This window comes from Brassica napus, unplaced genomic scaffold (assembly GCF_020379485.1).
Source record: "Brassica napus cultivar Da-Ae unplaced genomic scaffold, Da-Ae ScsIHWf_715;HRSCAF=1037, whole genome shotgun sequence".
NCBI classification, from domain to species: domain Eukaryota; kingdom Viridiplantae; phylum Streptophyta; class Magnoliopsida; order Brassicales; family Brassicaceae; genus Brassica; species Brassica napus.
Genome location: NW_026016769.1, coordinates 25,727 through 48,264, shown reverse-complemented (window position 1 = coordinate 48,264; position 22,538 = coordinate 25,727). Strand labels below are relative to the sequence as shown.

Sequence of the window (22,538 nt, the reverse complement as noted above, 5' to 3'; positions counted from 1 at the left end):
GGCAAGAGAAAAATTATGGGAATATTACTATGCACATAATTTTTTTTAGTCCTTTCAGCTCATCACACAAATGAGCAAGAATCATTCTTTCCTAAGAACAAAAAGGAAATGAAAACATAACGAGTTGCAACCTTTTTGGAATAATGGTAAGTAGTATTGAACAATAACTAAGAAACCAAGTCCAGTCCCAAATCCCTACCCGAACGCAAGCAACAGTAAAACACAACCAAATATATCATAAACAACTACAACACAAGGAGTCAGGGACACAACCAAATCTATCATAAACAAAAACCAGCTATAAATACAGCCGCGATTAATATTACAAGTTAAAGAGTATACCATATTGATCTTCAAGATGTACACAGAGCATGATCTCAAAAGCAACAAGCAGTGGTGTTGCCATGACAGATTGAAAAGGAGCCCACTGCCACAAACCCGGAATTTAAAATTTACAAACAACATGATGCTAACAAAGAGCAAAGGTGATAACCACAAAAGATGTCATAGATGTAGCATGCAGCGAAATCTACCACGAGAAATCACAGCACGAAACAGCCACAAGGGTGTACATATAAATCTGCAAAAAACAGAGCTTAAGGATGATAACGGCTTCTACTTTAGACATCGTTAAACACACAAGGATATATTTTTTATAGTTTGTACCCAAACTAAAACTTAGTCAAAACTCAATATCAGAGAAACCCATCAACTGATTCAGATAATTATCCCAACTTTGACTATACAAAGAAGTCAAGGCAGAAAATTATGAAAAAAGAAAGAAAGAAACTGACCACCATGATTGAGAAAGAACACGATCAAGCTAGAGAGTGAGAAGAAGGGTGAAGGAGAAGAGCAAACTATGCGCTGAAACCGCTAGAAACGACTTCCAAACTCTTCTCCAAATCACTACTCTTCCATGCACCAATATTTTTTTTACCCCTAAGTCTCTAAATCAATCAGAGATATCTTTTGACGTAGCTCCAATTCGAAATCTGATTGTGTGAAATCAGAGGTTTTTTGCGGAAAATTTCAAGAGGCAAACATATAAGAGAAGAGAAAATGATTTGTTCTTGGAGAAAAAAAAAACGTTTTTCGAGTCGACAGAGGATGAGTTTCCACAACAAAAGCAGATGATGACAAGCTTAGTTTACGATAATACCCTTTTACTTTTTGCGTGTGACTGTGTATTAAAGTGAAGGGCGATTTTGAAAATTTAACATTAGATCTCTAGATTAGAATACAACTATTAGTTAGATGTTTCTTTAGTAAAAATAGTCGAAGTGACATATCGTTAGACGCTAAATTAGAACAAACTTAAAAAAAATTATATTTTATCATTTGTAATTTGATCTGTAAAATAATTAGATTATGTTTAGCTAAGTTTATGATTTGTAAAATAAATAGACAAATTTGACGTGATAAAAATGTAAAAATTAATTTAACTTTTAGCTAGAAATGGAAACACTTTAAATATATTTAAATTATTTTATATTTGTGTACCAGTCCGTAGGACGGGTTTAACCTTAGTTCATGTCAAAAAGTTTCAGTTTAATGCCTTTTTGTTGCTTTGACTATAAATGAAATTTCCGTATTTGTTAAGATTACCATTTTTGGACAAAAATTTACTAACAACATTTTGCTAAAATATTAAGGAAAATTTCTTAAAAATACCCATTTAAAATTTTGATTAGCTTTTTAATACCCACTTTTTTGTTATCCAGTATAATAACCAAACTAATTATTTTGCTCCTTTTAATACATTTACTTTGAATACTATGTTCATTCTAATACTTAAACTATGTTTTTAATCAGAAATATTAGTAAGTTTCATATTAAAAAAAAATTCAAAATTTAAAACTAAATCTTAAAATATCTAATTTTATTTTTAAGTTTTGGAATAAAAATATCTAAATTTTGGATAATTTTTAACAATTATGATATAAGTATTAGTTTTAATTCCAAACTTAGTTTTTTTCTTAAATATTTTACTAAATATTTTATTTTATTCAGAATTCATTTTTATAAATTTTAAAAATTTATCCAAAATTTAGTTAATTTTGTTCTTGAAACTTAAAAGAAAATTTGAACTTTTCTAAGATTTGTTTATGAATTGTAGAGATTTTAAAAGTTTTTTTAGAAAATTAGTGTTTATTGTTAAAATGAAAATAGTTACTGTATTAAAATGATAATAATTTTAAAATTAAGTGTATTAAACTGAGCAAAATGATTATTTCCAGTATTAAGCCGGATAGCAAAAAAAGTTTGGCTATCTTTTTTTTTTTTTTGTCATCAGTTTGGCTATCAGAAAGCTTATTAAAATTCAGTTGAGGTATTTATATGATTTTTTTCTCAAAATATTAATATATATATTTATATGTTTTCAATGGGATGATTTTTATTATATAGCAAAAACTAAAAAGCTTATAATTTAATACTTCTTTTTTAGTTATAACTAGGTGTTCTGTCCGCACATGCGGACATAGTGTTCTTATAGATATTTATTTTTTTATAACTATTAAATCAAAACCAACATAATAAATTATTAATTATATGTTTTTAAAAAGATAAAACATTAAACTTTGTATTTTATGGTAAAAATATTATTTCAGATAAAAAAACAAACATATTTAAGAATTATCTTATGTTTTAAATATATATTTTATTTTTGAGAATTTTATTATATTTACTTATAGTCAATTATCAAATATAACATATAAATAAAATATTATTAAAATATATTCATTATTTTTTATCAAAAAATATATATATGTTTATTGTTGTGTTAAATTTTCAAAACATTCACATATATTTTAGAAAATATATTTATTTGATTAACATTTAATTATAAATTGTTTTATATCTAACAATAAATTTTATAATAAAATATTATTTTCAGATAACAACAGAATATATCTAAGAATTATCTTATGTTTTAAAACATATTTTTATTTTTGAAAATTTTATTATATTTATTTATAGTCAATTAGCTAATATAAATATAATAGTATTAATATAAATTTGTTTTTAATTATTTATATTCTAGATAATTCTTATTACTATTAATTTTAATCACTTATTTAATTAGATATATTTAAAATTCGTTTTTATTTTCGACTAATTTATATCATTTATTCATTAAGGGTATAAACAATTTATTATTAATTTTAATCACTTTTTAATCAGATTGATTTGAAATTTGTTTTTATCTTTTGACTAATTTATATAATTATTCATTAATGGTATAAACGATATTAACCACTCTAACTTTTAAGGTGAGAGTTTGATTCCAAATTTTTACTTTGCAAATAATAGTATAGATATTTGTATAGTCTCTATCGGCTAAGGAGTCCAGTCCAACATATAATCAGAGATCTTATTATTAAACACAAAAGCCCATTATATGATAGAATAGAAGATGAAAACTCAACATTGATGGATTATCTCATTATTTTACGGCCATGGAACAATGAGACCGAAGCAGGAGGTGTTGATGTTTTGAAGGACTCGATAAGAGGAGTTTGAGTGGACATATCCCACAAACACTACAAAAAAATAGTGGTTTAACATCATTTATTTTAAATATATACATTAGTTATAAATGATGCAAAATAACTTTATATCACTTAATTAAATGACTCTGAAAGTGGTGATGCAAATAATTTGTATCATTTCATTAAAAACTGATGTAAAAAAACTAAATATTTACATCAATTATTATAAATCATGTTAATATGTATCAATTGTAAGAAAATGATATCAAAATTTACATCGGTTTTTAAATGATGTTAGTTCAGTATCAATTAAAAGAACTGATTCTAATTATTTTTATTATTTACTAATAATTGAAATTTTATTTTAATTTCTAAAACTGATTTTAATAATTGTGTAATTTACAATTATCGAATAATATTTTCTTTTATCATTTGTAAATTTGAAATTAAATTCATGCCGTAGATGAATTCATTAAAATATTTTTTATTGACGACAATTGAAGAACAAGAAGATAATGAAAAGAAATACGTAGAAAAAAATGAATTCACATGGAAAAAGATTGTAAAATAGTAAAAAGCTTCTTCTTCTTCTTTGTTTTCATCTTCAATCTCCATTGTAGCATGAACGTGAATCATTCCACAACTGAAATTACTGAGACTCAATGAAGAATTTTCCGTCGTCTAGCTTTTCAAAGACTTGACTCCTTAAATTTGCAAGGGATTCTTCATCTGCCAATGAAAAGAATGAATTCCAACAAAAAAATATTAAACCATAAACAGAAGGAAATAAACAATAATTTCCATACAAAGATAACTAGAAGAAGAACAACAAGAAAAATAACACCTTTTCAGAAAATTTCTTTCTGATTTGTCCGATTAGAAGACCCATTTTCTTTTCAAATCATGTATAAGAAAAACTTGTTTGACGACTTGTGAAGTAATTCATCGCAGCACAATCTGTTTCCTTTCTTCCTTATATTACTACTTTGAATTCTCACTCCATTATCTGATTTTTGAAACAGGCCAGAAAATGTGGAACTGTTAAAAAGTTTACAAAACTGAGAGCTAGGGAGACAAATCGATGAGTGAGAATATTAATAGAATTATATGCTTTTGTTGAGATCATGAGGCAGTTACAGAAGATCATGGATCAATTAAGTTGAAGCTACAATAAAAATAATTACTAAAACCACATAAATCGTAACTACTAACAATCACGCAAGCTGGTTTTCTAGAAAAGCTTTATATTAGAAAAGTATTTTAGATAATGCAAATTAAAGTTAATACTAAAAATATATATAGGTGCATAATTTTGTTTGTATCAATTTATTATCGATGTTAAGTTTGTAACACTTTAACAAATGATGTTAACCAAAAAAAAAGTAGATGCATCAATTATCTAAGTGATATAAAATTTAAAAATAATATCAATTTTTTGAAATGATACAAATTAATAGAAATTATATCATTTTGTTTTAACTGATGTTAAATTAGTTCATAATAACATCAATTGTTACAATTGATTTTAGATAATGTATATTTATATCATTTGTAAATAAGTAATTTAAAATAACAACACTTATTTTTGTGATGCAATTTAAGTGATACAACATGCACTTTTTTTTGTAGTGAAAGCACCACATACCAATGAGGATACGAATAATATTCAGGCTCAATATATGATCCAGTAATTTGCACATATAATATGATACATAAACATCTCTGTTTTGAGCTGTTTGACCTAAACACTCTAATTAAACGATTTTTTTTTTGTTTTTTGTTTTTAAATTTCGTTTACTAAAGGCAATAAAAACCATATAACAATAAAATTAGTTTGTTTCGCTAAATTTATTACCAAATAAAATTGAGAAAGAACAATAGAAAAAGTCACCTTTTAAACATAATACTAAGAACAACATAATCCATCGTCAAATCACCAATTATAAGAATACATAAGATCAGTTTTTATCGGTCATGGCCCTCGTAGGCACAACAACATTTTCCAGTAGGGTTCGGATTACACGTTCCATAGTCGTACCCAGCCACTATACAGTCATAGATACATTCATGAAGTCCGTACTTTCCTGGCACACACTGAGCTTTGCAATTTGGTGGCCCTATAGGTATACAACACACAGTCGAATTATAATCATGCATATACAATGTCGAATAATAATTTAAAAAACAGCTTAAGAATATGTATGATAATTACTATTAGGAATGGACAATATTCATGGATACCTGGAGATTTCAAGGTTTTCAGATTCATCAGACATGTTTTAACTATTTGAATTCAGATTCATAGCTTCAAGATTTTCAGAATTCATATATATCCAAACATTAGGTATTGACGAAATGGATCCATGGAAATAAATAAAGTATATCCAAACACTAAAATAATAATTGAATTTAAAAAACTAATAATATTGTATAAACATTAAATATAAAATTACAAAACATAATGTTATAAAGTAATTTATTTTTGAAAATTTAATATATTTTAAAAATATTAATAAAATATATTCATAATCTTTATAATATACTTCATGAATTTGATTCCAGTTTTGATGAATCCTAATTATGCTATTTAGATATTCAAATCGGGTTTCAGATCGGATCATGTGTTTCGAATAATAATTTCAATTCTACTACACATACATATAGCCTATACACTTTGATTAGTAGCATAGGGTTCATTGAGTTAGTTTGAGTTAAGGGTCTAAATTATTAATAACTCAAAAATATAATCAATTATACATTAATATTCATTTGGCTACTACTGGTTCAATATTTTGAATGTTTGTGGCTAGAGATAATTGGAAGATAACAAAAATAAGAAGAAATATTTTGTAATAAGCACATACCTGATGCTTAAAATTCATTTGGTTACTACTGGTTCAATATTTTGAATGTTTGTGGCTAAAGATAATTGGAAGATAACAAAAATAAGAAGAAATGTTTTGTAATAAGCACATACCTGATGCGGCCACAACACTATTGTTGGACATTAAAATTGCCAATATTGTTATAAGAAAAAAAGTCACAGAGGTTTTTGTGATAGTCATTATATATTTCTTCTAGCTTTTGTTTCTATCGAGAGGAACATCTGTTAATATTTGCTGTTCCCATGATAAGTTCTATTTATATGAATTAATGTCAAAAGGTTTCAGTTTAATACATTTTTTAATTTTGACTATAAATGAAATTTCCGTATTTGTGCTGATATAATACTTTTTCTGGACAATCATCTACTAAGAATCTTTTAGCAAAAATATTAATAGATATATTTGCACATTTTCATATATGCTAATAATGGGAAGAATTTTTATAATAGATTAGTACTTGAGTATGTATTGACACGATACAGCCTATCGGCTAAGTATGGATTGACACGGTATAGCCCATATAATAGAAGATGAAAACTCAAATCAATAGAACATATCTCATTATTTCACGGCCATGAAAAAATAAGACCGATATGTTATGATAAGAGGAGTTTGACTGGACAGATCCCACAAAGCATCACCGATAAGCACCAGTAGCGGACCTAGTAAAGAATTGGGTGTGTCAGTTGACACAGGTTAAAACATAAAAATAATGTTTTTTGCATAAAGTCTCAAGTATAATCATCAGTCCAGATGGTAAATGTTAACGGATTGACACCCCTAAACCCAAGCAAACCCCAAGTTTGATGCTCCATATTGCTTTTCTTATTGTGATTTTTTTTTAAACAAAATATTATGACACAGGTTAATTTAATTGTTGGGTCCGCCAGTGAGCACCACATATCAGTGAGGCAGTGAATAATATTTCCAATCTCAATATGATCCAATAATTTGCAAATATAATATATATATGATAATGTATTTTCTTAAAGAAATTTTATTATTTCAAAACTTTTCATTTTGTGCCACATAAGAAAACCAATGAAAAAGACCACCGAATTATTTAGGCGTCATAACTTATTATATCACCTTGAATGCCAAAATTAAGCCATTAAATTAGTAGTACGAAGCTTTTTAAGCCAAACGAGAATGGAAGACTCACAATCTACGAGTTAACATTATTTAATGGTAATCAAATTTAAAAGTAGAAGGTAACAAACACCAAACGAAAAACCAACAAGCAAAAAAAAACGAAGAAACACACAACATTAAAAAGCTAGTATTAAAAAAGGACGAACAAACAAGGACGGTGACGTGGTAGAATCTAATATTAGCGAAAGAGGAGCGGACAGTAGTTTAAATTTCCGCACCTTCCGTTGTTGGGTTCTTTGTACAAGAGTGGTGGCATAAGCCGTAATTAACAACCATCTCCGAGCCCTTTTTCAAAACCGGTCGTAGTCCCTTGACTCCTTGGTGATCTTTCCTCTCGGCCATTAATACACCTTTCTCCACTGTTTATAAAACCCCCGAAGCTTCACGATAGGTGGTAAGCTGTCTTCTTCTTCTATCTCCTTTCCAGCAAACTTTCTGAAAATATATAAAAATCTTGATAGGTGGATTTTACAACTTGCATTGTATTCTGAATTTTTTTTGTAAGTTTGTAATGTTCTCTTGTCTGATTGTATTTTTTTAAAATTCCTTCCTGAGTTTTGAGCTATCATGTTCGGAAGTTTTTCGTTTCTTTTTTTACAGTGTATATAATATACGAGATGCTTCTAAAAATAAAGCTTCTTTTTTTTTTTTTTTTTTAAATCCAGCTATAAGTCAGATTCTTAGTTTTTTTTAATCTATTAATTAATCTCTCAACCATTAGTGTGTTAAGTAATTAAAAATTAAGGATTTCTCAGCTTCAAGTCTTTTAAAAAAAAATTCAAGACATTTTTTCCATAGTTTGCTTCTCTTTTGAATTTTGATTAATATATTGTGTTATGTCAAGTGCTTAAATTCTTTATCATCCTAAAATATTTTCCTAAAGTCTTTGATCATATAACTGCAGGTGAGTATGTTATGTGCCGAGAACTCTGTTCTGATGTTATCACCATATGATCTCTAATGGTGACTAATCTATGGTAACACCAGACTGGTGAAATTCACTATTTATTGAATCAAGAACACACACAACAGGAGGGGTATATATAGATTATCTTTAAGGTGTCAACAAAATGGAAAAGAAACTTAAAAACTCTAATAACATGTCTCTGATAAGAATGTTAAGAGGTATCATATGTCTGATGGTGTTGGTTTCAACAGCTTTTATGATGTTGATTTTCTGGGGGTTCCTATCAGCTGTAGTGATGAGGCTTTTCAGCTTACACTACAGCCGTAAATGTGTTTATTTCTTCTTTGGCTCGTGGCTCGCCTTGTGGCCTTTCCTCTTTGAGAAGATCAACAGAACCAAAGTTATCTTCTCAGGGGATAAGGTTCCTTGTGAGTCACGAGTGTTGCTCATTGCCAATCACCGAACAGAGGTTGACTGGATGTACTTCTGGGATCTTGCACTGCGTAAAGGTCAGATTGGGAATATGAAGTATGTCCTTAAGAGCAGTCTGATGAAGTTGCCTCTGTTCGGTTGGGCGTTTCACCTCTTTGAGTTTATCCCCGTTGAGCGGAAATGGAAAGTAGATGAAGCAAACTTGAGGCAGATGGTTTCCAGTTTTAAGGATCCTCGAGATGGTTTATGGCTTGGTCTTTTCCCCGAGGGCACAGATTACACGTAAGTTCCCCTCTTCTTTGGACTTCTTTAGAAACCTTTTGGTTAAAAGCATTTTTACCATGCAGAGAGGCTAAATGCGAAAGGAGCAAGAAGTTTGCAGCTGAGAATGGCCTTCCAGAACTGAACAATGTGTTGCTTCCCAAGACAAAAGGTTTTGTCTCCTGCTTGGAAGAATTGGATTCCTCACTTGATGCAGGTTTGTTTATTTACTTTTGCTGGTTTGCATCAGTGATTTAACCAAACTCTTTTGCAACTATTTGCACTTGTTGCAGTTTATGATGTGACCATCGGTTACAAAACCCGTTGTCCATCTTTCTTAGACAATGTCTACGGTACTGAACCATCAGAAGTTCACATCCACATCCGTCGTATCAGCCAAAACCAAATCCCGAATCAGGAAAAGGAAATCAATGCTTGGTTAATGAACACATTCCAGCTCAAAGACCAGCTGCTCAGTGAGTTCTACTCTCGTGGCCATTTCCCTAACGAAGGAACAGAAAAAGAGTTCAGCACAATAAAGCAACTCATAAACTGCTTGGCGGTGATTGTGTTCACGATCATCTGTACGCATCTCACCTTCTTCTCGTCGATGATCTGGTTCAAGATCTATGTCTCTTTGGTCTGTGCCTACTTGACCTATGCTACTCATTTCAATCTTCGTCCTGCGCCACTTGTTGAGACTGCAAAGAAAAGCTTTCAAATTAGTAAAAAATGAACTTTTAATGTTATGCCATTTCGCATGATGGAATAATGTTTTTCTTTTAGTATATATTTTGAGGTTAAGACTCTATCCAATTTCTACATGTGAAATGTGAACTCAAGCTGCAATAAATGAACTTTTACTCCATCTTATATGTCTTCATTGATTCATCTACACATGTTAGCTCACAGCTTGGCAGGTACAGACCACAAAAATACAACCATAAGACACCTTTGACTGCTACTTAACTCACAGAAGCACTACAGTTTCACCAGAAGCAGAATAAAATATCGTTTATTCTCAATAAAAAATTGTCAAATTGGGATAGGATAATACGTCCAAGATATATCAAAAGTACAAGAAGTTGCATATGAAAGCAATTAAATTTGAGTCCCCAATAAAGTTTGAGGACACCAAAGAAGGCCCGTGACAAGTTAGCACATTGGAACGAAAGTAATGCCACTGTCTCACGGGTGTTCTTACTTTATATTATATTTAAAGTATCATAAGACAACAAAAGAATATCGATTACACTACATCTACATGTATAGTATAGACCATCTCATACATTCGATATTCCCCTACATATGCGCTTAAATAGATATGCACATGAGATTAGTCACAAGATTATTGTCTTATATGATGCTAGGGACCCATGTTTTCATGTTATTATGATAATTTTATAGATCTAATCTCACCAGTAACGTGCCTATCCTCTCTATATAAACCATTTGAAGCAGGTAGCCTAGCCTATCCTAAGCTAAGAAATAGCAAACCATCAAGTAGTTGCAAAACAATCTCTCAAAATACTCAAAGCAATGGAGCCAAACACTAAGCTTGTCGTTATTACCTTGGTTCTTGCCTTGACACTCACGGCAGCAACGGGAGAGTTCTGTGGTATGAGCGTTTCTGATCTGTACTCTTGCAAGCCCTATGTGCAGAGTAAGAACCCAGTGACCTCCGCGATTGATCCCAAGGGCCCTTGCTGCACTGCCCTGTCTAAGGCTGACTTCCAGTGTCTCTGCAAGCAGAAAACCAAAACCAATCCTTTTCTCAGTTCGATCGACCTCGACCTCGCTTCTAAACTCCCGGAGAAGTGTGGATTATCTGGTGCAACTTGCTAAGACAGGTTTCCTTTTCGAAGGTTTCGCTTTGTGTTTTGATTTTCTTTTATGAATCCATTGTTCTTGTACTGTTTCTGTTGCCGTTGTTGTTCTGTGTTGGTGTGTGATGTTGTTTCAGTTGTTGTCTTAACTCCATTGTATTGTGTTGCTTGATTTCTTCAAAATAATAAAACAAAAAAAAGTATTAGTAAGAGTGATTGCAAAAAGGAAACATACATTCAGCTCTAGAACATGTTAAACGGCACAATGAGTAATGAAAACAAAACAGAGGTTCCATTAGCACTCACATGACCTTGTATGGGTGAGCTAAGTTAAGACTTAACATGCCCTTCCATGATTCCATCAATGGAGGAAGTTTTATACAACCACTTTGGATAAGAAAGCTTAGGTTTCTTGCTTCTGAATCTTCTGGCTGATGCAACAGCTTCAAAAGAGCGATCATCCAACAGAGGCAAGTAAAACAGAATGTGGACACTCAAAACAGTGATGACCAACAATCACTGATGATGAGAAGAACACTGAGAAAGCTATCTGCGAAAAAGAATCCAAGTACTAAAAATCAGTGAAACTACACAAAAACAAACAGAGAACATGGACCTCAAGTCCTCTGAGTATTCTATAATAATGTACAAAAAATTGATACCTCTTTCTTACGCAATCATTTCAGTCGAATCCTTAGTCACAAAATGTAGCATAGAATATATAGCTTCAGTTCTGAAATGCGAACTATCAGAGGACCTAAACATATGAAGTTGATTATCAATATATGCCCAGCTGCACCCATAAAACTTTCCCAGCTCCTTCCCTCTCATACGATTCCGTATCTGTCTCATCTCATCCCATCTACCAGACGAGGCATAAGAGTTAGCAAGGTGAATATACCGAGACCCGTTACATCCATCAATGTCTAACAGTTTCTCTTCCACTTCCTTCACAAGCTCTGTACTCTTGTTCAAGTTACAAGCATTTAAAAACGCTCCAAGAATAACAGCATCTTCTTCAGATTCATCAATACCTTTCATTAGTTCTATGGCTTCGTCTAATCTATTGGTCTTTCCGTACAAATCTATCATGCAGGTATAGTGACCAACCTCGGGGGATATATTGCAAACCTCTGTCATCGACTTGAAGTACTTCTCACCCTCTAGAACTAAGCCACTGTGACGACAAGCTGATAGGAGGGCTATAAAAGTGATCTCATCCGGCTTGAGTCCAGCCTCAGTCATGTCTTCAAAGAGCTTGAAAGCTTTTGCGTCATGGCCATGATGAGCATAACCAGATAACATAGCGTTGTACATAACTGTATCTCTCTCGAAGCTACTACCAAAGACCTTTGCAGCATACTCAACGTTCCCGCATTTTGAATACATGTCAACAAAAGCGGTCACAAGTTTCTTATCCATTAAGGTCCCTGATCTTAAGCTGTGACAGTGAATCTCCTTCCCCGGTTCGATTGAAGCTTGTAAAGAGCATGCACCAAGGATGCTAACCATGACCGAAGAATCAGTAACTTTGTCCTCCTTGGCTATAAACTCACGTGCAAGTTCAAGGACGTAATCAGGTTGACATACTTTGAGATACCCCAAGAACATTGCATTCCACAACACTAAATTCTTGTCAAACAAAGAATCAAACAGCCTCCTTGCTTCCACCATCTTTCCCTGAGACGAGTAACCCACAATCATCGAAGAAGTTGAATACAAGTCGCCAAAACCATATAACAAATGGACAGACTCCGCATACTTCATATCTCCACACTTACAGTAAACATCAACAATCCCATTGCTTATAAACTTATTAGAATATGATCCGATCTTCACCACCCGACCATGCACTTCCTTTCCAATCTTCAAGCTCTTCAAACTACTCACAACATTTAGTACAGCCGCGGTTGTGTGTTCATCCCATTTCAACCCACTTTCCTCCATACTAACAGCCATCTTCAAAGCTTCTTCCTCAAATCCATTCTCCGCATATCCCCAAATCAATGTATTCCAAGAAACTGTATTATTCAGTTCTGGATTCCTCCAGAATATACTCAAAGATCTGTCAATGTCACCTTCTCTACAATAAGCAGCAACCATCGCGTTCTTAGCCACACCATCAATAACCTCAACACACGATCCATCAAAGACATTACAAACTTCCTTGAACTTCCCACACTTCGAGTACATGTGAACGAGAGAGCTCACGGCAAACTTGCTTGCATCATTCCCTGTTTTCACCATAACGCCATGCAACTGCTCACCATAAAACGCGTTGGTTAGCTTCGCAGAGAGTTTGAGCATTATGGTGAGAGTGAAATCATCAACCCAATTCCCATCCTCTTCTTTCCTTCGCATCTCACCAAACATCTCAATGGCTTCACTCTCACACCCATCAGTTTTGGCAAACCCTGAAAGCAGAGTGTTATAGGTTACCAAATCTCGTTTAGAATTAACCGTTCTGAACAGTTTATTCGCTTCTTTCAAATCGTTGGACTTTACGTAGGATGAGATCATAGCGTTCCATGAGTAAACGTTTCTGTCAGGCATTTCGTCGAACACCTTACGAGCTTCCTGTAATAAGCCATTTCTTGAGTAGATATTAACGAGATGGTTCGAGGAGACTGTTGTCAAGGCTAAACCAGCTTTAATGGAACGAGTGTGATGCAAAAACCCGTGTTTTACGGAATTCATGCTAAGCTTCAGACAAGATTCAAAGATTTCAGCATGAAATCACCCTAGGCGGAGCGTGACGTCACGCGCTGATGCAGAGCATAGAGAGAGGCCGTCGGAGAGAGCAAACAACTCGGCTCTATAGCTGGGCTTTAAGGTCCAAGCCCGTTAGTAAACTGATTTTTTTTTTTTTTTGTCAACGTAAACTGATTAACTAATCTTTTATATTTGTACTCTTTTTTATATCAAAGTTTTTCTTGATACTCAAAATTTTCAAAAAAATTATCCTTAAGGAGATATATTATATATTTATTTCGTTCAAACTCGGTTATGTAATTTAATTCGTATATCATGCTTACTTTAAGCATATTCAAATGTTCATACCACTTTTGTAACCTATATTTACATCCATAAAAGTTACAATTCACTTTTTGAAAATAATAAAATAAAAACTTTTCGAAGACAGTTAGACAGGGCATCCTCAATTTATAAACATATTTTTATCTCATGTTAAAAATACATTAAGGGCATTATAGATATTAACCGCTCTAACTTTCAACGTGAGAGCTCTGTGGCTAAAATTTACTTCGCAAATAATAGTATAGATATATAGATCAAAAAATTGTATTATGTTTCAGCTTAGCCTTAAATGCCTATTGTTAACATACTAATAATCTACTGTGTTTTTTTCTCCTTATATATTGAGTTTTCTCTCTCTTCTAAAATAGTTGCAGAGTGCTGAGTCTGTAAAATCCTTTGGAAGGTTTGAAGTTTAAGAAGAGGAAGAGGTGATCGTATGATTGGTGACAGAAACAAAATAAGTGATGATTTAAAGATTTAAAAAGAAAATTGATTGATTTGAAATGAATCTTTAATCTTAACAAATGTTGAGAAAATTGGAAAAGAAAAAGATAGATGATAGAGATGTGAGTTAGGGAAAAAAAGAGAAACAAGATGAAAATATAGGACATGGGTAAAATGGAAAAAAAAAACATATTTTTCTACTTTGCCCAAAAAAAAAAAAAAAAAAAACATATTTTTCTACAGTAGACATCAGTTTTTCATGGTTTTGGGTAGTTAACTAATTTTATTTTCATTTGTGTATATCTAGCAAATTATCGCTAGTATATACACACTTTACGATCTTATTTTATAGAGATGACCGTTCAACCAAAATGCCTTTAGTTTCAGATTATCATTATCTTACAACTTTTGCCATTTTATTGGTTTTTATATATGGTCAACCGTTTGAAGGAATTGCCCCATAAATGCGTGAGCCAGGTTCGAACTCAGGTTCATAGGTATATATGTAAACACCTTTTGCCACGGTACTAGAAACATTTTTGACAATATTCGGCGCCCCTATATCTATCATATAATTTGGTGCCTAAAATCTTTGCTTGCGACCGGACCTGGATATTGGTTTATGTATATGTAGCTTCATTTGATTGCCACAGCCTACACACACACCCTACACACACGTATATATATGTATCCCATTTATTATCTGTTCAATTCAAATTTTAATTGGTAAGTACTAGTATACATAGACAGTAGTCATGAAACTTGTCGCCTGCTGCTTGAATCGGCTACAAACATTAATATACATAGACGACGGTCAAACTATAAATGATCCGCAATCAATGAATACAATCGTTTGTTCACAATGATAAGCATGCATACACATGATTCATGTCGAATCTAACAAAAAAAAAACTTTATGTGTATATATATATAAGTTTACTTTGTGAACATATATACTAGACAAAAACCACAACTAAACTATAACTGGTCCACAAATCCACCCATAGCTTAGTTTAAGTAGGAGCTTTCAACGTACAGCACATGCCACATGTCTCCTTATATGTAACGATATTGATTTGGACAAGAACTTTCCCATATTTACAATTTACAAAAGGTAGTTCTGTGATTTCCCATACTCCAGTTGTGAATGGGACGGAGTAGACGCTTTTTCTCATAAAAAAGCTAGCGCAGATTTTTCTTCCTACCAAAAACATAAAATCATGTTTTCCATCATAAATAAATAAAATTGGTTTTCTCATGTATATAATTTAAGATAAAATTAACAATCTGTTGTTTCGAAAAAAATAACAAACTGTAATAAAGTATTTGGATACCCGCGTCCCTAAAATTAGAGAGTTGATTTTGAGTTGTCCTAATGGTTATGTTTTATTCAGGTTTTTCATAGTAGGATACTAGAATTTTTATAGGCGGGCTTTTTTCGGGTTCGGGTATGGTAGGTTTTTTTTTACGACATCCCTAAGCGAAATGCGTATGATGGGTAAGATTATACTTTGGTGTTGTATAACGAGTGCAAAAACTGAAGTCCATTATTACTAGATTTATACGGATTTTAGCAATTGTAATAAAGGAAAAAATAGGAAAGAAACTTTGAAAAATTAGTCTTTTTTAGAAAAGAATATATTTACCATTTCTTTTGGCATCTGCCTGTTAATAAATAGTTTCACATTTTAAAGTATATTGATTTAATTAAATATTAATATTATTTGGTTCAAAAACACCAATGAAGATACTTTAAGGATGAAGCTCTTTTTATATGAAAAATAAAAATCCTAAGGTATTTTACTTCCAAATGTCACTATGTGACTAGCTTAGTTTTTTTAAAAAATATTTTTTTTCCTGTTTAATAAAACTACATTACAATGTAAATATATAACCTGTGAGATAATATGAGGTTCTCTAGGACTGAGAAGTGTGAGATTTTTTTTAGATTTTTATGAGAACTCTATATATAAAATCTGCGCCCTAAGAATATATGTAACAAATTAAGATGGGCGACGACAGGAAAATCGAAGGCGCAGTAGACTTGATCAGCAAAAAATACACATCAGATTATCCCTTATATATTAAAAGAGAAGCATTGCAATAAATGCATTCACACTATAATAGACACGTGGCAGCTTCACAATGATTTGATAATAAATATGCTAACGCGTTCACACTATATTCATAAATGTGTTCACACTACGTATTTTGCGTTTTTTAATATAAAACTCATATAATGGTTCCAATAAAACTCTTGATTTTTCGGTTCAAATAAAAATAGATAAAGAATCAAAAACCAAACTATATATATATTATTTTTATTGTTTACGGATAAAGTCGAGCACAAAATATTCATAAATTTTGATTTGATTCGTTATCCGTTTTGATTTGAACCAAAAAATCTGGATATCCGAAACTCTACGAAACAAATCAAATACTAAAATACAATATCAAAAAAAAAAAGCAATTCACAAATACCAATATTTTTTAGGAACATATATCTAACTCGATCTGTTATATGCATATATATACATATATGTAAAGAATTATATATATACATTATATATATTATACTTTATATCAGTTTTACAATATTTTTTATGAATTAAATTTATTATATTAGGTACTAGAATTTTAAAAGTTAAATAATGTTTTATTTTTGTAATAAAATGTTATTATTAAAATTTTCAATTATTTTTAAAATTTTATTTTATTTACGGATCAAATCGGATATTCTTTAAAATTCTAAAACATTTCGCATATCCGAGTCACCGAATATCTAGGTGGCTAAAGATCGAATCGACATGAATGCTTCCAAATACCCAGATATTCGATCTGTGTCCACCCCTACTTAAAGATACAATTTTATTTTATTTATATGAAAAAGTTGACTAATGTCAAGGCCTTTTTTATTTTAAACTAATTTTAATTTTATCTTTCATGTATTATTCTGAACAAAAATGTTATTTAATATTAATTAACTATATCTTTATATATTTGTCAATTATTTTTATATACTTTTTACATACACATACATGTGCACCTTGATGTGAGCATATTGTAACTAAGTATTCACCGCAACTGAAGTATCTAATTTTTTTGAAAGTTGAAATATTTTGTTTTAATGCTTCTTTCACTACCGACCAAATTGTAGTGAAATGATTTGTCTTAATAATTTTTTTTTTCAAACTATTTATCTGTTTAGAAACTATAATATGAAACTATTGGTTCGACATGACGACTGTTTAAAATTCATAACATGAAAATAAACCAATAATATTAATTTTTAGTTTTACCGGAAAAAACCAAAAAATCAAACATTTTAACCGAATAAACTAAAATAAATATTAATTTAAAATAATGGTTATATTTTAGAACATTAAACATCAAAAAAAAAAAAACTTAAAACCAAACTAATATCCAGATAAAACAGATTTAATGTCTTTTTATTAAAAATAACGAAACTAATAATCACATTCCGCGCAAGGCGCGGGTTATTACCTAGTTCATAATAGTATAACACCAGCGGATGACACTGGCCTCCTGGCCACTAATACAATAGCTTATCTGAAGCCCAATAGTATTTGAGCCTAAGTATTTGTAAGAACTGAGAAAGAGGAAACTATGTAACGTTTTTTTAAAGTCCTATATATATATAGAGAAGCTGTGCCCTAAGAATAGTATCACAAACTAAGATGAGAGAAGACAGAAAAGTCAAAGGAGCTGTAGACAAGATCAGCAATTTACCAGATGTGATCCTCCAACACATACTCTGCTTTGTTCCGACCACCAAAGTAGCCATCTGTACTTCCCTCTTGTCTAGACGATGGAGGCATGTATGGTGCGAGGTACAATCTATCTCCTTAGATGTCGATTCACTGACGTCCGATCCGGTAATAGAAACCCTAACTCGCTACACAGCTCCCAAGACAAATAGTTTTCAGCTCATATTAAAGCTCACAACACTCACTAGAAACAACATACCCTACTACATCGAAAGGTTGATCAAGTTCCCCATGTCACACAACGTTGAGAATCTGTCCCTCGATTTCTCTCGTAGTTATTATTATTATTATGCATATATGCTTCCTGATTTCTTCTACAGCAGTTCTTCTGTCAAGCAACTCACCATGACGTTAGGCTCTTACCAGACGATTGTTCCCGAGTGCACTGTGTCTTGGACATCCTTGCAGAAGTTATCCTTGAGATTTTGTAGACTCTCGATGAATCAATGGCCAAGATTCTATCCGGTTGTCCTGTCCTTGAGAACTTAACATTGTATCACTGCAGTGAACTAGAGGTTCTTGATCTCAGCAAATCTCTACGTCTGAGAACATTCGTGAAGGTTTGCGGGCCAAACCAGATTTTGCATGACTCTCACTTATCATGTTCTTTGGTTGATATCGCCTCTTTGACCGAAGCTAATCTGGAAATTTCCTCTATCCCATTGAACCCTGAATTTAATGGTGTTTTTCTCCAAGGCACGGTAAAGATGCTAAAAGAGTTAAAGAACGCAGAGAAGCTTAAGCTTGGGAGAAACTTTATTCAGGTACATATTTATTGCATTCTCTAATGCCTAAAACATCAGTTGGTTGCACTTATCAATGTCTTCTATATGGATTATTTTCTCATTAGACGTTGAATTTATATAAGTTCTCTAAGAACGTTTGAATTGTTTTCATTCTGTTAGATTTTATCTCTTGCTGAGATTGGTGGTGTTCCTTTTCCGATGTTCAAGGTCAAAGTATTGACTCTTGATACTATGATCTGTCAGTGTGTCATTCCTGGTATAGAAAGACTTTTACAAAACTCTCATGATTTAGAGAAGCTAATAATAAGTGGAAGGAGTTGCAGCAGCATACTGGTATATTTTTACCATACGTACAATCTCTTTTTTTTCTAGCTATTATCGAGTTCAAATATATTCCGTTTTGAACTTTTGGCATGTTTGTACAGGAGGGGGTGCATCTTGCTGAATACTTCAAATCGCAATCCTTGAATACGTATCAATGCTGGAGATCAAAAATGGTTTCAACTGGAATACGTCTTGTTGGAATTTACAACCAAAGCATGTCACTTCATTTGTGGATCTTGTTCTTAAAAACACTGAGAAATTAGACAAGATGGACGTACGGTTGGATGAACGTTACGTTCAGTTTAAAACTGAAGACGTGGTGGTTCCAACACTCTCTCCCAATCGCAATGTCACCATTGTGCTCTCCTCCACCACTAAGTTGATTGACATCATATGAATGGTGAATCATAGGGGTTAAAGTCTTTTGAGTGTCATTGAACATGTTTTATTTATTTATTTAATATTTAACATCCGAGTCTATTGAAATTTGAAACACAATAAAAGAAAATTCAGTCCCATATAAGTGGACTTTTTAAGAGCATATAAAAAAAATTGAGTAAAGCACATCATACCACTCTGCTGATTCCACCATCCACGTCGACCTTGTTTCCGATTATTACACTTGCACTAATGCGCCTGCCTATTGTGAAATTTCTGTTTACAGAGAGGGGTGAGAAAAGGCTTGAATGTGTACGTACCTGGATCAGAAACTCTTCTCTCCAGTTGTTGAGACTGTCAAAAGATTTCATGGAAAGAACACAGCAATGGCCACCACGGTAAAAAGCTACACCAAGGCTCTGAAACCTGTCTTGTCCATCTGTATCCCAGATCTGTAATAACCCACCCATTGACAGAAAACACACATAAACAAGTGAGCTTTGAACAAGCAAAGAGGGTAGCTCCTACAAATGTAAAATGAGACGCAACACTTTGGACAATTTAGAGAAAATCATTAAGAACCACATGAACATATCCTAGCGGCTTGCCTCAGTCAAAAAATAATTAAATGCGTATGATGTGTATTATACATACAGTACTTTGGTGTTGTATAACGAACGAGTGCAAAACTGAAAGCCCATTATCTTACTGACAAATAAAAGTTGGGAAGAGATTAGAAAAAAAAGTAATTAAAAACATCGATGGGCCCTAAATATAAAAGCTGTGCCCTAGTGATAATACTGCAAACAAAGATGACAGACGACAGGAAGATCGAAGGAGCTGAAGACTTGATCAGCAATTTACCAGATGTGATCCTCCAACACATACTCTGCTTTGTTCCGACCACCAAAGTAGCCATCAGAACTTCCCTCTTGTCTAGACGATGGAGGCATGTCTGGTGCGAGGTACCTTCTCTCCCCTTAGATGTCGGTACACTGACGACTGCAGCTTCGGTAAACGAAGCCCTAACTCGCTACACAGCTCCCAAGACAAAGAGTTTTCACCTCACAATAAAATACGTAATGAAGAACATACCATACATGGACACGTGGATCAAGTTCGCCATGTCACACAGCGTTGAGAATCTTTCCCTGGATTTCCTTCATCATTATTATAGATATAAGCTTCCAGATTTCCTCTACAACAGTTCGTCTGTCAAGCAACTCAACATTAAGTTAAGCTTTTATCATACAATTGTTCCTCCCGAGTGCACTGTGTCTTGGACATCCTTGCGGAACTTATCATTGACTTGTTATAGTCTCTCCGATGAATCCATGGCCAAGATTCTATCCGGTTGTCCGATCCTTGAGAATCTTTCCCTGAATTTCCCTAGTCGTAGTCATTATAAGCTTCCTGATTTCTTCTATATAACACTTCTTCTTTCAAACGACTCAACATTACGTTAAGCCGTAACCAAACGATTGTTCCACAGTGCACTGTGTCTTGGACATCCTTGCACAAGTTATCCTTGAAATTTTGTAGACTCTCTGATGAATCCATGGCTAAGATTCTATCCGGTTGTCCGGTTCTCGAATACTTAAAATTGTATCACTGCGGTGAACTAAATGTTCTTGATCTCAGCCAATCTCCACGTCTGAGAACATTGGAAGTAATACGTAACATGACAACGGTTCGGGGGCCAAGACAGATTGTGGCACCACACATCCATTGTCTCAGACTGTATGACCCTCAGTTATCATGTTCTTTGGTCGATGTCGCTTCTTTAACCGAAGCTAGGCTGGAAATTTCCTGTGTCTCATTGAACTCTGACTTCAACGCTAATTTTCTCCAAGTCGTGGTGTTAAAGATGCTAGAAAATTTAAAGAACGCAGAGAAGGTTAAGCTAGGGAGAAACTTTATTCAGGTACATATATATGTTTTTGGCCTCATATTATTGCATTCTCTAACTCTAATTATTGCACTATCAATGTCTTCTATATGGATTATTTTCTCATTAGACGTAATTTATATAAGTTCTCTAAGAACGTTTGAATTGTTTTGCATTCTGTTAGATTTTATCTCTTGCTGAGATTCGTGGTGTTCCTTTCCCGGTGCTCAAGGTCAAAGCATTGACTCTTGATACAAAGATCTCTCACTATGTTATTCCTGGCATCGAAAGACTGTTACAAAACTCACCTGATTTAGAGAAGCTAACAGTAGGTGGAAGGGCTCCTTTCCGCATGCCGGTATATATATTTACCATGAACCTCTCTTTTTTTTCAGCTATCATTGAGTTCGAATATACCCATAAACCGAATTTGTATTTTCTATTATACAGGTGGTATTTCTTGACAAATACTTGAAACTACAAGGCTTTAACGTGAACAAATGCTGGAGATCAAAAGATGGAGGAGCCTCTTGGAATGAAGAGCACTGTGTGGATGCAAAATTAGAGCATGTGGCTTCATTAGTGGAACTTTTGCTTATAAACTGTACAGAGAAATTATATAAGATTGTCCTACTGTTGGATGAACGTTACCTTAAGTTTAAAACTGAAGACCTGACTGCAACACTTTCTCACAATAACAATGTCACCATTGTGCTGATCTCTTTATAGGGGGTTATAAAGTCTTTGAGTGTCATTGAACATTTAATATTTGTTTTTATGCAACTTGTATGTCTACTTTATTACTTGCGATTTGTACTCGAAGCATGGAATCAAACTCGAAGAGCATATGATATGGAACCAGTGAGGCTTAGAACCTGAGAAGGAGAGACTTATTCATCACCTCTTTCACTGTCGATCACTATCAAACTATGATCTAAAATAACTCATATCTTCTGCGCGGTATATCCTACAGCACG

At 32.7% G+C, this 22,538-nt stretch overlaps 3 protein-coding genes and 1 pseudogene across 4 annotated transcripts; 3 read left to right on the top strand and 1 right to left on the bottom strand.

The window, feature by feature from the left end:
- The first annotated feature begins 7,791 nt into the window (after nt 1-7,791).
- LOC106451924 (probable 1-acyl-sn-glycerol-3-phosphate acyltransferase 5) lies at nt 7,792-10,004 on the top strand. 2 transcript variants are annotated; one of them, XM_013893910.3, is made up of 4 exons: nt 7,792-7,925; nt 8,436-9,152; nt 9,218-9,348; nt 9,425-10,004. In XM_013893910.3, exons 2-4 carry the CDS (start codon nt 8,602-8,604, stop codon nt 9,865-9,867), a joined length of 1,125 nt encoding a protein of 374 aa, XP_013749364.2. In that variant the 5' UTR covers nt 7,792-7,925; nt 8,436-8,601; the 3' UTR covers nt 9,868-10,004. The 2 variants fall into 2 exon arrangements, with proteins under 2 accessions (XP_013749364.2, XP_013749366.2); XM_013893912.3 differs by lacking the exon at nt 7,792-7,925 and adding an exon at nt 7,928-8,031.
- Nucleotides 10,005-10,701: 697 nt separating this feature from the next.
- Nucleotides 10,702-13,757, bottom strand: LOC106451925 (putative pentatricopeptide repeat-containing protein At3g18840). Its single transcript, XM_013893914.3, has 3 exons — nt 11,620-13,757; nt 11,264-11,507; nt 10,702-11,132 (listed from the first exon to the last, which is right to left on the bottom strand). Exon 1 carries the CDS (start codon nt 13,652-13,654, stop codon nt 11,627-11,629), a length of 2,028 nt encoding a protein of 675 aa, XP_013749368.2. The 5' UTR covers nt 13,655-13,757; the 3' UTR covers nt 10,702-11,132; nt 11,264-11,507; nt 11,620-11,626.
- Nucleotides 13,758-18,117: 4,360 nt separating this feature from the next.
- On the top strand, nt 18,118-19,692 carry LOC106453931 (annotated as a pseudogene).
- A 793-nt stretch (nt 19,693-20,485) lies between these two features.
- LOC106453932 (putative F-box/LRR-repeat protein At3g18150) lies at nt 20,486-22,461 on the top strand. The gene is made up of 4 exons (XM_048775133.1): nt 20,486-20,907; nt 21,141-21,597; nt 21,746-21,919; nt 22,012-22,461. Exons 1-4 carry the CDS (start codon nt 20,486-20,488, stop codon nt 22,288-22,290), a joined length of 1,332 nt encoding a protein of 443 aa, XP_048631090.1. The 3' UTR covers nt 22,291-22,461.
- Nucleotides 22,462-22,538: the final 77 nt, after the last annotated feature.

What these genes read in the sequence shown, in the direction of transcription:
- LOC106451924 (XM_013893910.3), top strand. Translation starts at nt 8,602, where the DNA reads ATGGAAAAGAAACTTAAAAACTCTAATAACATGTCTCTGATAAGAATG. An exon ending in CCCGAGGGCACAGATTACAC is followed by an intron (nt 9,153 to 9,217) that starts GTAAGTTCCCCT and finishes TTTACCATGCAG; the next exon opens with AGAGGCTAAATGCGAAAGGA. An exon ending in GGATTCCTCACTTGATGCAG is followed by an intron (nt 9,349 to 9,424) that starts GTTTGTTTATTT and finishes CACTTGTTGCAG; the next exon opens with TTTATGATGTGACCATCGGT.
- LOC106451925 (XM_013893914.3), bottom strand. Translation starts at nt 13,654, where the DNA reads ATGAATTCCGTAAAACACGGGTTTTTGCATCACACTCGTTCCATTAAA.
- LOC106453932 (XM_048775133.1), top strand. Translation starts at nt 20,486, where the DNA reads ATGACAGACGACAGGAAGATCGAAGGAGCTGAAGACTTGATCAGCAAT. An exon ending in GTCAAGCAACTCAACATTAA is followed by an intron (nt 20,908 to 21,140) that starts GTTAAGCTTTTA and finishes CATTACGTTAAG; the next exon opens with CCGTAACCAAACGATTGTTC. An exon ending in GGGCTCCTTTCCGCATGCCG is followed by an intron (nt 21,920 to 22,011) that starts GTATATATATTT and finishes TCTATTATACAG; the next exon opens with GTGGTATTTCTTGACAAATA.